Source organism: Ictalurus furcatus, chromosome 11, assembly GCF_023375685.1.
Source record: "Ictalurus furcatus strain D&B chromosome 11, Billie_1.0, whole genome shotgun sequence".
In the NCBI taxonomy this organism is placed as follows: domain Eukaryota; kingdom Metazoa; phylum Chordata; class Actinopteri; order Siluriformes; family Ictaluridae; genus Ictalurus; species Ictalurus furcatus.
Genome location: NC_071265.1, coordinates 24991118 through 25006706, shown reverse-complemented (window position 1 = coordinate 25006706; position 15589 = coordinate 24991118). Strand labels below are relative to the sequence as shown.

The 15589-nt window shown below is 38.0% G+C and overlaps 1 protein-coding gene across 1 annotated transcript; it reads right to left on the bottom strand.

The window, feature by feature from the left end:
- Positions 1-3564: 3564 nt before the first annotated feature.
- On the bottom strand, positions 3565-14691 carry sxph (saxiphilin). Its single transcript, XM_053636527.1, has 17 exons — positions 14548-14691; positions 13524-13684; positions 13174-13273; positions 12848-13027; positions 12303-12468; positions 12149-12213; positions 11844-12001; positions 11577-11763; positions 10946-11094; positions 10634-10724; positions 10502-10546; positions 10181-10363; positions 7698-7845; positions 6453-6535; positions 6002-6186; positions 5456-5633; positions 3565-5217 (listed from the first exon to the last, which is right to left on the bottom strand). The coding sequence occupies exons 1-17, from the start codon at positions 14603-14605 to the stop codon at positions 5174-5176; spliced, it is 2181 nt and encodes a 726-aa protein (XP_053492502.1). The 5' UTR covers positions 14606-14691; the 3' UTR covers positions 3565-5173.
- Positions 14692-15589: the final 898 nt, after the last annotated feature.

The following is a 15589-nucleotide window of genomic DNA, read 5'->3' as shown; positions in this document are numbered from 1 at the left end:
CAGGATTCCCTGTGACCCTGAAAAGGATTAAGCGGTAGAAGATGGATGGAGTTTATATATATATTTATAAACATATATATATAAACATATATTTATGGACTTTAATGTTGTGAATTCTTTATATTTCTGAGTTTCTTGAGTTAATACTGATGTCTGGCGAAAACTTCATGTGAATAACCTCATTGGAAATACATTTACTGAAACAAATATTGACGCGTCCAATACTTCTTTCCCCCCACTGTATAGTATATATTATTTGTAAAAAATAATAAAAGTCACCCAGAATATGATCTTTTATTTTACAAGTATCCTTTTTCTTTAGGGTACATTTGTGTTCTCTCTGGTCAAATTCACTCCTCTGAAGTTTAACAATATAACGGAATACCCCTGGTGGGGCTATGCTATTGGCTGGTACTTCACACTCTCTTCAACTCTATTGGTTCCTCTTTGGATGATCTATGCTCTCCTCACTTCCACTGGCTCACTGAGACAGGTATGTTCCATTGCAGGCTAAATGTGAGAACACTGACAGATTATTGCTCTTCCTTATTTACCGTATGTGCTCAACACAGGAAACTTACTCAATGAAATTGATTTCTTATTGTTATTACTTCCAGTTACTTATTGTAACTTCTAACCTTTGACCATCCTTAGAGATTACATGCTCTCTGCACCCCAGAAATAAACCTTCCTCATAACTCAAGCAGAAGAAAAAACGGTTCAACTTTTATTAGCTTTACAGCTGTACCACGAGGGCAAGAACATCCTTGAAGTAATAGCATGGTGTTTGATTTGGGGTACTTGTCTACTATAGGGGTACTTGTTTATTTGTCTCATTGTACATCAGCTCCTGAACATAACTTTTACACACTGTCATTTGTTAAACAGTTTCATGCAACAGTTCTATTCTACAATATTAGAGTATTTCAGGTTACTCTGTGTACATCAAGAACAGATAACCTATCGCACCGAATTAATTATGTTTTTGCTAAATGAATATATATTACTTTGATATGGCAACAGATTGATGTATGCAATGAAGACCAGTACTAGATCAAATCATCACTATGTATATTTGATAGAATTACAGTAGATTTTAGTTTATTTCGTTACAGTTGCTTCTTTCATAATAGTGCAATAGCCAGTGCTTGTTTAAATAAATGACTCTGTGTTCTGACAACACAGACTCTTTAAAGGGCCCTCCAGAATCATCCGCACCCTTGATAACGATAAGTACAAAGAAAAATCTTATGTGTCATCTTACACTTAAAGTATAAAATACATTTAACCTTTCAGTGAGGTAATATTATTTGAAAAAATCCCAAGCATTAAAACAAACCTGTCACAATTATTGCCATTCCTACAATTTCTTTAACAAAATCTATATGACATGTAGTTTACTTTTGACAGCAATGCTACGGCCCTGATAAGACTGAGCTCTGACCTAGAGGGCTGAATATAGGTGATGCAGAGTTGTGTAGGTGGAGAAGGAAGTGTCTCTAAAACTTAGAGAGTTCATAGAATTACAGTTGATAGAATTAAAACCCAATACAGGCCATTTTAAAACAATCAATTATAAACAGATTTTGGCTTCAATTTACAAGCAATTTCCAACCAACCGTAGTACCATGGACATCTGTACAGACAATTGCAAACATATACATTTTGGGACCACACAGACACTGCACGATTCACGAAAGTATCATAAATTAACTTCAATGGATGAACAAACTTTGGACTGAAAGGTTCAACTGAACTACAAAACAACAACAAAAGAACTGGAGGAATTATAATTAGGGCTAGGTGGGGCTGAAGCCTTAAGGCATGAGCTCGGAGGGGGCCCCTGGTTGGTTGTCATTCACGTCAGTTGCATGATTGACAAGTAAGAAGTAGCCTAATGATAGCACAAGAAAGTGGGAATAAAGATAAAGAACCATGGCATGTCTACATGCTGACATAGATCTGCTTTCTGCACAAAACAGGATTTTAAAATCATTTTTCCAGATGTTGATATATAGCCCTGTTATCAACTGCCTGTTACCAATGCATAAGGAGAGCACCCCTTTTCTAAACTGCCTTTAAATAAAAAAAAAATGCTGTTATTGGACAGGAGAGACTGAGCCACCTGACTCGCATATCCCTGGAATGTGCCATGGTTAGATATATGTATTATCAAATATTTCACCTCTCACAAGGCCAGGAAGAAGAGCATCAAATGGTTAGATGCTCTAAAGCTCATGTCAAACTCAAGGCCTGCTGCTAAACATGGCCTGCTACCTTCTTTTTTTCTAACTATTAAAAAAATATATAATGAAATGTATGTTAGTACAAGACTACTGAACTAAACTATTACTGACCACACTATCTAGCATTCACAGCAGATTCATACCTGCAACAACCACCTGCATTCTGCACAGGCCACTGTACCACCCTGTTTCATCTCATAGCACTGAAACACTGGTTAAAATCCACACCTATCTGCTGCACCGGATGCAAGCAGGTCCCTGTCTAAGCACAATTTAGAAACGCATGGCCAGGAATTGATTTCAAGAAGGATTAGGAAATATGCTACATAAAATCACTGTGTGATATTCATCTGAGAAGTGTGAACACCAGCCAATCATGTGGCAGCGGCACAATGCAAAAAATCATGTAGATACAAATTTTTTCTTCTGGGAAACATGTCAATATTTTATATATCTTCTGAATGGCAGTACTAAATGAAAAAAATCTTTAAACAGAATAACAATTTTTCACTGATCTTGTTCAAAAGTTTACAATCTAGTGTGTTGCCTTCTTGAGCATAAGGGAATGTTTGAACCTTTTTGTAATAGTTCTGCATGAGTTCCTTAATTGGATCTTGACATCATGTAGCGGCTGTGGCTCAGGTGGTAGAGCGGGTTGTCCACTAATTGTAGGGTTGGCGGTTCGATTCCCGGCCCACGTGACTGCACAAACCGAAGTGTTCTTGGGCCGTGAACCCCAACTTGCTCGCCATGGCAAATGAGACACAGTGTAAAGCCCTTTGGCTAAAAGCATGATATAAGTGCAGGCCATTTATGTAGCCACCCCTTGGAAAGGGGTGAAATATGCAGAAGATGCTGCAAAGAATGTGCAGGACCTGGAGGATATTCCCAAAGAACAGTGGGCAGTTTAACTGCTCAGCACAAACAAGGGACTTACAACTATCACAAGACATAAAAACAGTTATTATTATACATAAAAATTCAGTTATTTTTATTGTTAAACAGTATAACATATTCAGGGCAATACTAAATCAAACAAAATGCAATTTCTATCATCCCTCGTATTATGTTGGCTTGAGAAAGCCAACATATTGCTTTGCTTTACAAGATTATTATTATTATTATTATTATTATTATTATTATTATTAATAATAATAATAATAATATTATTATGAGGCCCAAACAATTAAATTGTTTTTACTCCTCCCAGAGCTTTTAAGCTACATGCACCAAACTCGGCAAAGACCGTCAGCCTGTTCTAACTCGAGTTGCTGTGACTTTTCAAAATGATCGGAATTCCCCGGTACAGAACCTCAAAGTGGCCAAAATTTCCATTGAATTCCATTAAAAATTCACATTGGTCAGGGCTCTATTTTTCAAACTGATTGTATGCCCAGTATACCCATTGTGGGCGATGAAAATACCCAAAACCTCTCATTCACTGACATTGAGGGACATGTTCAGAGCCTGACTCCAACTGTCAAAACTCACACACAGCTCAGTACACATGGCCTGAGCACAAAAAGTATTGGAACACGGTCTATCTCCAGAAGTACTGGGATGCCACCTAGCTCCAAAAGTACCGAGATGCCGCCTAGCTCCAAAAGTATTGGAACACTGTCTAGCTGATGGCTGGCTTTCTCAAGCCAACATCAAAGTTTGTCGTGACGAACATTACATATCTAGTACTATTATTGCGTTTAAAAATTAGTAACATTTTACCGATTCTGCAAGGTGTACATAAACTTATGACCTCAACTGTACATACACATTTGAACAGCAAGGCCAGTTCATTTGGTTTTGCTGTTGACTGAACACATTTGGGTTTGATTTCAAAAGATGAAAATAAGAAGCGAGTTTAAAATTTCAGCATTTATTTCCTAGTATTTATATGTAGATAGCACATTTTGTATCAGGCCACCCACTTTTTAGGTGAGCAAAAATATTGGAACATGTAACAGATGTTTCTTGTTACCCAGGTGTGTCCTGTTAGAATGATTGTTTAAACCAGGGGTGTCCAATCTTATCTGGAAAGGGCCGGTGTAGGTGCAGGTTTTCATTCCAACTAAGCAGAAAAGCTGTCTATTGAAAGCCAAGACCAACTGATTAAACAGGTGGAATCAGGTGTGGCTCCTGCTTGATTGGAATGAAAACCTGCAATTACCTTGGCCAATCACATTGTCTAAGATTAGACACCCGTGTACTATAGCATAACTGATAACAGGAACTAACTTCCATATTGAAAAAAAAAATAGAAACCCTCATAGAATTTGTAATGGTTTTAATGGTTATAATTGGAATTGTATTGATTTTAATGGAAAATGGTCCCCGTGGACCTCTGGTAATTTGTTGGCTTCTATTGGTGGCATGTTATGTCTAGTGGAAGACCTACATCCTTAATACGCCCTACTACATAACGACAACCATTTGGTAATAATTGAATGGTTAACAGCTGATGGTTTGTAATGGTATTTGTAATGAAAACCATTAGAATTTCTGTGATAGTTTCTATTGGGTTTTTTTTTCAAGAGGTTTGTCTTATTGTTCCACATTATTAACTATAAATGGTTAAAAAGACCATCGTTTTGTTAATTAATAAATAAAATTTTGCAATAGTTGAAAATTTGCTGCAGTTACGATAAATAAAACAGTGCAAAGATTAAAAAAATGTGAGGAATGAAACACTTCAGGATGTGCAGTTACTGGAACATAGTTCAAATTGGGGTGATAACAGCCCTCTGCTTTGTGTCTGGCTGCATCACACCACCCCAGAGCTGACTTGTTTCCTATAACAGCATGCCTTGAAGTGTTTTATTGCTTACATAATATGCACCAGCAGTAAAGAGAAGATTTTATTGAGTAATATTTTGAGTTGTAGAGATTATAAAAAGAAACACCCCCGATGCCATATGATGTCGTCAGGTTGTTCAGAATATGCTGCACACATCGTGGTTGCAAAACTGCAGAATGTCTGTCAAAAACAAGGTGTTAATTGACAACAATTGCATTATCACAAAGTTCACTAAAGCTCACGTTTTTACACTTATCTTTATGTGTAATGTATTACACTAGTTTAAGTTTTATGATACTACTAAAGGAGATGTCAACTATTAAAATTTCAAACACCATCATAAGAGGATTGTCAAAAAAAAGATTTGTGTGTGTGTGTGTGTGTGTGCGCGTGCGTGCATGAATGCATTCTGTCTCACCTGAATGTGTGCAGTTAAAGATGCTTTCCACTTGTGAAAAGAAATCCTCTCCTAGTATGGTGCGATAGTCCATGTGGCTAGTGTGGACCAGACACTGTGTGGCATCTTTAAACAGCAGATCACTTTCACCATACTGCTGAGACTCAAACAGACGGAACTCAGAATCTGGACGTGTCTCCTGAGGACATACAACAGTGCAGAAATAAACATGATTACAGAGCATTCTTTCTATCTGGTGTGTGTAGTTTGCTTAAGATGTACTGTAATGTATGCAAAATGTCCCAAGTTGTAAGTAAATGAATCTTGGCATAAAAACAGCAAATATGGCAAAGTTGTAGACAAATCTGAAAAACACAAAATACTCTTACATTAACTACATTATAATTCTACTGTAACTGTGTACAAATTGTTTCGTTTTTTTTTAAATCAATGTGTATGAGCAATTTTATCAACATATTATCAATAGAAACCAGTATAACGTTTAATTAGAATGGCAAAATCCCTAGAATTATATGACTTGTAATGAAATAAATGATTTGATGAGACCTGTGACTTCATGAGGAAGTCGTAGATACGAGCAGCCAGTACAGGTCGTGTCATAACAATGTTGGGCGGGATGGCTCCCAGATTACAGTTCTTCCATTCTGTCAGTGAAGCCCGCTGTCCATCCGCACACAACAACTCAAAATCCCTGGAAACCCAGCCCTTGGCCCAGCCACTACTGTTTAGATCTGCTCATAAAATGAAGATAAGGTAATTACGTAGGTGATAATAGTCACAAGATCTTCCACATCTACAGCAAAGGTGCCAGAGAAAACAAATCTATTAATTTGACCACAAACAGGAACTATGTATTGTTGTAAGTCTGTAAATATGTTTGGCAATTATTACAGTACACAGGTAAATATGTTATGGGGGGTAGCTTAACCTCCCCATTGAGAAAAAATATATAGCGTGCATTTATATGTCTATATCTCCAAATAGGCAACCATCTCACATTCAATGTTGCTTTCTAGGTTGTGATGCTCCATAAATGCCACATCTCCGTAGCTTTTCCCACTGGGATCTCCAACCAGACACCTAAAACAGAGAATCACCAGTACTTAATTATGTATAAGACGAAGATTTGTTCCTCAGTTCAAAAATAAATGGCTGCATTCTGTCCTCGTTTTTTTTTTGTGGCTCCACAATTCCTAATAGTCCGCATAGATTTTGGTCAAATACCTGCAGTCCTTCAAAAATTTAATGACTAAAGTGATTCATTTAAATCAACATGAGCTGGCCATGATTTGCAAGAAATTGTAAGGAAGTAAGACTAGACGATTTAGAAATGTGTTTTGATTGTGCGACCAGATTAGATGTCAAAGCTTATTTCAAGAGTAGCAACTACCACCCTGTGCCCACCCAGGTGGCCACACCTCTGCTCAGTGGTGAGGTGGAATACAGTCTGAGCACATGACTGATCTATTGAGGATGAAAGGCTTCACTCAAGGACCCAACAGCGGCTCTCCATCTGTCCTAACAACTACAGAATCTTAATTATGTAGGCCACTACTCCAGCACTGAGGATATTTAGGTTGCAGTTCAGATCTTCGTAATCATAGTATGCTTTCTAGTAGAAGTCAACCGATTGATTGGTTTTTCCCATTAATCGGCAGCGATAACGGATTGCTGGAAGTATCGGCTATTTGGGCCAAAATCCACACCGATAGTTTTTCCTGGTTGCATCCGTTGTGGGAGCGGCTGAGAACGGTCTGCTGTTGTTATACAGTAGGAGAGCGACGTCTAGAGGCTAAATAAAAACTTTCACTGACCAATTTTGTTATTTGAAGTGTTTTTTGATTTATTTTGGATGTCCCATTTTTTATTTGTTATTTGGAGTGTTACTTTTTGGTTCAGTTTGGATGTATACCTTTTATTTACTTTAATATATATTAGTAGTTATTATAGATTATTATTTATATATTTATTTTTAAAAAATTATTTACATTTAAAGCTTTACATTTAAAAAAGTACATTTTAGTACATTTTCATGGTACAGTCAGTACTGTTTATTTTTGTAATAAAGTTACAGCAATATTTTACTTTGAGTGTTATATTTTCATTCAGTATCAATTTAAAAAAAAACTAATCGGGTGATTAATGCCCAACTTAGTTATCAGTATTGGTAAAATCCACTATGGGTTGACCTCTAGTGCTCTAGTCCAACAAACCATGCATATATGCTATGGTGTTCTCTCACCTCAGAGCTCCCATATTTCCATAGTAGCGCTCATTGTGGTTGTTGGAGCATCGTTTGGTGGCAGCCTCTTCTGTCCCACCTACACACACCTTACACAGACTGCCTTCAGCACCTGGCATACAGCCCTTCCAAAACACCTTAGAGTATGCTGCCATCACAGGTCCATCAGGTAACCAGACCAGTAAAATAAAACAGTCAGTATTAGTTTCTCTAAAGTACACCAGTACATTTACAACAATACATTTACACCAGTATGTAAATTATATACATAGTATGTAGTGAGTAACAGTAATCAATCCTCTTTTAAGTATGTCAAAGTGATTGTCAAAATGAAGTAATATTTCTTTGTTGATTTGCACTTGAGTGAAAATAGTGTTGGCCACAGTACAGGTGTTTGCACCAAAAATACACAAACCACAAATTTGAGCAAACTTGATTATATAATACCACCACTAGCTGTTATTTTCACTTCTTGGGCTCATCATACTGCTTTGCATAAGCTACTAGTTTTATTTACACAATACAATACAATGCAATACAATACAATACAATACAGGTGCATCTCAAAAAATTTGAATATCATGGAAAAGTTCATTTTTCCCCCCATAATTTAATTAAACTTTCATATATTCTAGATTCATTACACATAAAGTGAAATATTTCAAGCCTTTTTAAAAAAATCTTAATAAGCTTAATATTAGAATAAAGAATTTACAACACAGAAATGTCGACCTGAGGAGAGCTCTAATCAGCAAATTAACTCAAAACACCTGTTTTACTAAAAACACTGTTGCTCAGTGGTCCAAAGTCCTCTTTTCAGATGGAAGTAAATTTTGCATTTCATTTGGAAATCAAGGTCCCAGAGTCTGGAGGAAGAGTGGAGAGACACAGAATCCAAGTTGCTTGAAGTCCAGTGTGAAGTTTCCACAGTCAGTGATGATTTGGGGTGCCATGTCATCTGCTGGTGTTGGTCCACTGTGTTTTCTCAAGTCGAGAGTCGATGCAGCGTCTACCAGGAGATTTTAGAGAACTTCATGCTTCCATCTGCTGATGAGCTTTATGGAGATGCTGATTTCCTTTTCCAGCAGGACTTGGCACCTGCCCATAGCACCAAAACTACTAGTAACTGGTTTGCTGAGCATGGTATTACTGTGCTTGATTGGCCAGCCAACTCACCTGACCTGAACCCCATAGAGAATCTGAGAGACATCAGACCCTACAATACAGACGAGCTGAAGGCCGCCATCAAAGCAACCTGGGCTTCCAAACACCTCAGCAGTGTCACAGGCTGATTGCATCCATGCCACGCCGCATTGATGCAGTAATTCGTGCAAAAGGATTAAAGCCCTGACCGAGTATTGAGTGCAGAAATGAACATACTTTTCAGAAGGTCGAGATATTTGTATTATAAAATTATTTATTCTAATTTTTTGAGATACTGGATTATTGATTTCCATGAGCTGTAAGCCGTAATCATCGAGATTAAAACAAAAAAGGCTTGAAATATTTCACTTCATGTGTAATGAATCTAGAAGACATGAAAGTTCCACTTTTTAAATTAAATTATTGGAAAAAATTAACTTTTCCACGATGTAAAATTTTTTTGAGATGCACCTTTAGTTTAGCAAAATTTGCTAACTGTCTAATTACCCAAAGATACTGTATCCCTTCACGTTAGCCAGCGAACTAGTTCTCACTCACTGATTCATTTTCATCGACCGCTTATCCTGTTCAGGGTCGAGGTGGATCCCAGGAACCCTAGACATGAGGCCAGAATACACCCTGAATAGGACGCCAGTCCTTCACAGGGCATCATACACACATACTCATCCCCAGACTCATTCACACTTTAAGGGCAATTTATCCAAGCCAAATACACCTACTGGCATGTTTTTGGGAGCACAAAAATCAACGTGGTCATGGCAAGAACATGCACACAAACACCACAGACAGTGACCCGAGCTCAGGATCAAACCAGGAGCAGTGACGCAGCGATACTACCCACTGTGCCACCACACCACCCCTGCTATCTAGTAAACTTAGCTAAAGTGCCCTCTTCAGTGGGCTAACACAGGCACATCAATGACACGCTTTTGGGGCAACTTTCCAGATTGTAACCATGAAACTGATTCACATTCAGTTCAAAAAATTCAAAACAAGAGGAAAAGGAATTACTTTTAACAGTAGAAAACATACAGCAGGATTGGATTTATGGTTATATTTGTGTTTCAGTACTCAATCACAAATCCTGCTAGACTATGTTTATCATGATGTTAGGCATTAGTAGCTAGACAAGTTTGCTAACAATCTAGCTAATGTTAGGCTGGCTACTATATTGTGTAACTTGACTAACAATGGATTAACTATTATATTGTGCAATTAAAACCAATATTATATTGGTAAGGATTAAACTGGTTACAAGTAGTACTTCTATTTACCCAGGTGCAAACATCATCTTTTTATTTTCAGAAGATCTGCAGTACCTTTGTTTGGCTCACAGGGGACGCTGCTGTTAAGTGCTGAACTCAGAGAGTATTGGACAGGCAGAACCCAGCCAGCGGGACTGTACATGAGACCATGGCAGGAACGTCGTCCACCGAGATTCCCAACATACACACTTTTACTGGAGCGCCGTGTCACTGCCACACCATACACTGATGATAAGTCTGCTGGGTTTAAAAAGTTTTTCTTTAAACAAAGGCAGAACAGCAGCTCACACACATTAACACCACGTTAACAGCTTGGAAATTATATGGCTGAGTATATACTGCTTTACTATAGATAAATAAGGTTCCACAGTTTACCTTTAGCCTCTAAAGGTTCTCCTCCGGTGAATTCACACTTTGTCCCTTATGGACAGAGACATTTTCAGGAATAGATATACACCCAGAGGCACATAAACACACATTCCATCCTGTGTATTTGATATTATTTACCATAATACTCAGTCACTACAGGTACAAGGCCACATTTCCCTGCTATAAAAGCATGTGTAGCATCCAAGGACACAGCATCCACTTTATCCCTCTGTAGGAAGACAGAAAAAAACATCGATTGACTGTCTGCTTGATCTCATTCATACAGTGTAGAATGTTCTAGGCATTGCTGAGGAAAACACAATAGAATATAGGGCAGCTCATTTCTGTTATTCACAAGGTTGAATTGTTGTATCGACTTCAGAAGTGTCCAAACAATTGGGCAAATCACATATATTTACTTATTCAACAGTTATGTTCATCTTACTGGACCTTGATCTTCTCAATGCAGTCACTCATCGACGAAGCGCTCACACATACAAGAGGATCCGACTTTATGCTAAGAGCCCACTGCTCGCATTTCTCCTGTTCAGCATGACTTATACAGCACCATCTCACCACACTGTCCTCCAGAGAGCTGCCTAAACACACACACACACACACACACACACACACACACACACACACACACACACAGCTTGACTGTTATTTGCAGCAGAGATAAAGGGGGTGATGGCTAAGATGGCTGAGACACAGAACGTGTCAGAGTTCATTATTGTATTAAGGGCTGTATAATGTGTTCAACTAATCTTTACATCAGTTGAGGTCATAAGTTTACATACACCTTGCAGAATCTGCTAAATGTCATTTAAAATGATCATAAAAATGTGCATTTTGTTTTTTATTTAGTACTGCCCTGAAATAGGCAATTTCACATAACAGATGTTTTCACATAAAAAAAATTAACTTGTAAATGAGGATAGTCAACAGGTTTGATTATTAGCCTACAGTAAATGGTGTGTAGTGGGCTGTCTTGGGCTATTAGTCTGAATGAATATTCGCTAAATTAAAAAAAAAAAAAACCTCATGTCATTCACAGAAGTTTGGGATAGAATTTACATACCTTCATGTCTTAACCCCTTGAGCAAAGCAACGTAGTCCAGTCCCAGAACCTGACTGATATCTATGCCTTGTTGCAGTATGGACAGTTTATCAGTGACGTCTCTGAACAGCAAATCCCCCACACCGTAAACTGATGAATCAAAAAGCTGGAAACGATGAGTCTCTCTTCTCTTCCGGCCAAACGCTGTCTAATAAACAGAATGGTAAATTATCATCAAATTAACGTTATCAGAACCGATATATAACACACGTACGGTTCAGACATTACCTGAATCGCTGACAGGAACTTGCGCGCAAGGTTTTGGTTGTTTATACGTGTAACCACAGCTCCACCAGGGCCACGGCCGAAATTGCACTTTCTGAAACTGCTCAGTGGAACTCGAGTGCCATCTGTGCACAGTAACCTGTATTCATCCTTCACACTGTCTGTAGAGGTTAGGTTTAAGACAGAGCGCGGCAAAGAGTGTGACAGGGAAGTAGGAAAAATGAGTAGTGAAGCTTTAAAAACACTACAATATCAATTTATTTGGTGAAGTCTCTGTCAGAAGAGACAAAAAAAATCTATGCATTAACCATCTATGCTGTCCAGGGCTGTATGATCCACAAAGGCCACATCTCCTGCTCCAGACTTCAGGCATCTGAAAGAAAGCAAGTGGTTCACAATTTGTATGTGTGCGTCCAAGTAAAAAAAAAAAAATTATAGCATGTAGCGTGTGTGTTTTTAAACCTGAGCGCCCCTTGGTTATGGTAGAATGGTTCATTATGAGATGTCTCGCAGTAAAAGTTCCTCTGTGGAACATATGACCTCTGACCCTGGCACCTGGAACACAGGCTGCTGAATGTCATGGTACCAGCTCCAGGCACACAGCTGGCATTGAAGAAGTCACTGACAGCTGAGAGAGCACAGAAAGAGAGATTTTCTATACAGCATATTATACACACTGTGGTACACTACTAACGTTGTTACAGATTTGAATTGAAATCTATAAACAACTCATTTAAAAAGTTCGCGAAATAAATCACGCCTCCCGATCATGAATTAATTCAGTTGGTTAACAGAATACTCCGGTTACACCATTTTTCAGGATCTATCTACCACGTCATGTGTTGGCAGTTAGCACAGACAAGAATTTTGTCACATTTCCCTCTTCTAAAAAAAGAGACCAGGTTGAAATATGCAGAGATAGTCCTTCAAATGTATATCATTATTTCTTGAAATCACCTAATCTCATTATGACATAATACTAGTTCAGAATGTATAGAATGAATCACCCTGACTGAGGGGCTGTCCTTCAGCCCAGGGCAGGAGGTTGTGGGAAAGCAGCTGCCCTAAAGGCAAATTCCAGCCTGAAGTCCAGCGAGCTCCACTGTGACAGCTCGTAGTTCCCTTAAGAGAACGGATGTCTATCGAGCTTGTGTTTCTCACTACTGCCACTGCCAGGATACAGGTGCCTGCAGAATGACACACAGATATTACAGCATTTAAGCAGTGCTTAGGAGTATTTTTACAAAAATTAAATAAATAAATAAAAAGAAAGAAAGAACAAAAGATTAACCAAGATTGTTTAATCCCAGCTTATTCCATTATATATTTCTACCATCACTGTAGATCTCTTTGGCGACTGCTGCAAGACCAAACTGCTTCACTGCAGAGTAGACCTCTCCAGCATCCAGAGTCACAAGGTCAGCTTTATTGTCCTGAAAGGACAGCAACAAACTGCATCAAAGAAATACCTTAGCATTTTAAACCTAATCTTTCTTTAACTCATCTCTAGCATAAGTGTGATGATGACAATCAATCATTTCAACACACATTTTATTGTACTGAGAAAAGAACAGAAAATCTGTTTACTGGAAATTTATTTTATAATAAAAGTCTAAGGGCAGTTGTCGAGGCCAATTGACATCATCATTACATTAATATCTCACAGAAGTAGCAGTAACCCACCCGTATCTTACTGAGGCAGTCAGCAGTGCTGAAGGCTCTGACACATGACAGTTGGCTGTACAATGTGGCTGCAGGAGGAAAAGCGGCTCCTAGTGCTTTAGCCAGGTCTGCACATTTCCTTCGCTCTGGCTCTGACACTATACACCAGCGCATCTTTTTTGCTGTACGACACATTCATTTTCACATTCAATTGAACATTTTGTTATTTTGGATACAAGTGCCAACAGTACACCCACCACCTATAGAATAATTCAAACCCTCTGAGGCAGACTCTGCTGTCTGCAGGATAGAAGTAACCTCCAGAAAAACAAATGCATTTTATCAAGAATCTTGAGAAATAAAGCAGGGAAGTATCAGGTTGAACAGAGTATGATTGTAATGATCTGAAAGCTTATTAACAGAAAAGATTTATCATTTACAATTCAATTTTATTTGTATAGAGCTTCTTTTTTTTTTTTTTTTTTTTTTTTTTACAACGGTCATTGTCTCAAAGCAGCTTTACAGAAATATATAAACACAGGATACAGATTTTAAGTGTGTGGATTAATCCCAATTGAGCAAGGAAAAACTCCCTAAGATGTTATGAGGAAGAAACCAGGAGAGGAACCGGACTCAGAAGGAAACCCGTCCTCATCTGGGGAACAACAGATAGTGTAAAAGCATAAGATCTATCTGCAAGTACTGTTTTGACATGACCCCAGTGATAACAATGATAATCAATCCCATTTACATCCCAATTTTCATGATGGCAAAACAGCATCTTTTCCTTTGCTTTTACATTTAGTTACATTTGAACTGCCCTGACGATGTGTATGCTTTTTCTGTACTGTTCCATCATTGCCAAATATTGTGCATGTTCTATATTTATAGTCTCTTTTAAGTATGTAGGTTGTGCTCATATTCTATGCTGTACAAAACAATTCCACTGACAAATTCATTTTACACTGACATGAAACAATTTAAAAACAAAAACAAAAACATCCAAGTGCAGTCGGTTTCATTTTAGTGAGCAATACACACTTACCCCACACAGCAGTGGAGAAAAGGAGGATGACGATTATTCCACACACACCCTTCATCATGCTGCCTAATTCACTGCACTGAGACTCACACACAGAAGTTCAGCTCCTCAGTGTATAGCCGGTCAGTGTTGCCAGATTGGGCGCTTTACCTCCTAACCCATATGTTTTTATTAATTTGTTTGTTAATAGTAGTAGTAGCATTTATAAGTGCTTCACAATAAAACTGAACCAACAGTTCAACCAACTAATTTACACGAAAACATTAATACGTACATCAAGAAAATTTAAATGATCATTTAAAAAGTTAAAAACTTTACAGTCCACGGTGGTCGATAAAAAGAAATATTATACCAAAGCGCTGCTGAATCCTCGAATCTGATTGGCCAGAAGGTGTTTAGTGATGATTTTCTATAACTGCTGCTCCAACAACAACTCTGGCTCCAAGGCAAATCACCGGTTTATATTAATGCGCTCATTCAAATATGTCAGCGTTTCTATAGTAACAATTCACACAAGGCCTTGTATGGTGGATGCTCCACTTCACCTAAGCCTAATAATAAACTGTTAAAAAAAAATAAATTGTTGCAATTTTCAAAAAATGCAAAATGGTGATGATTATTTAATGTTTATGGAAGGAGTCCTGGGTGTCAGTGTTTTGTAGCTGTCAGTAAGTTTCCTGACATGGAAGACTATTCAGGACAGAGGACTTTGTGCTCTCAGGTTTTTCAGTAACATGAGAAGATGCAGGGTTGTTTTTTTTGGTTTGTTTGTTTGGTATTATCATCTTCAGCAGAAAACAAGGAGCCGGTTGAGGGAAAGACTGTTTATAGATGCTAGAACATAAAGCATAACAGGAACTAACTTGCCAAGTGGACATTCTGCAACATTAAATTGTAATTACAAATGGTTAAAAGTATGACATAATCGTTGGTAAAAGAAGAATAAAACACTTTTGAACGTGCTGTTACTGGAACATAATAACACCACCACATTATTAGTTATTTTCCTACAGCAGTATGCCCAGTTGTTTTTTTTTATTCCTTA

Coding starts and splice junctions, on each gene's coding strand:
- sxph (XM_053636527.1), bottom strand. CDS start 14,605: ATGATGAAGGGTGTGTGTGGAATAATCGTCATCCTCCTTTTCTCCACT. Junction 12,002..12,148: donor AGCCCTGGACAGCATAGATG/GTTAATGCATAG, acceptor TAACCTCTACAG/ACAGTGTGAAGGATGAATAC. Junction 11,095..11,576: donor CAAGGGGTTAAGACATGAAG/GTATGTAAATTC, acceptor GTGTGTGTTTAG/GCAGCTCTCTGGAGGACAGT.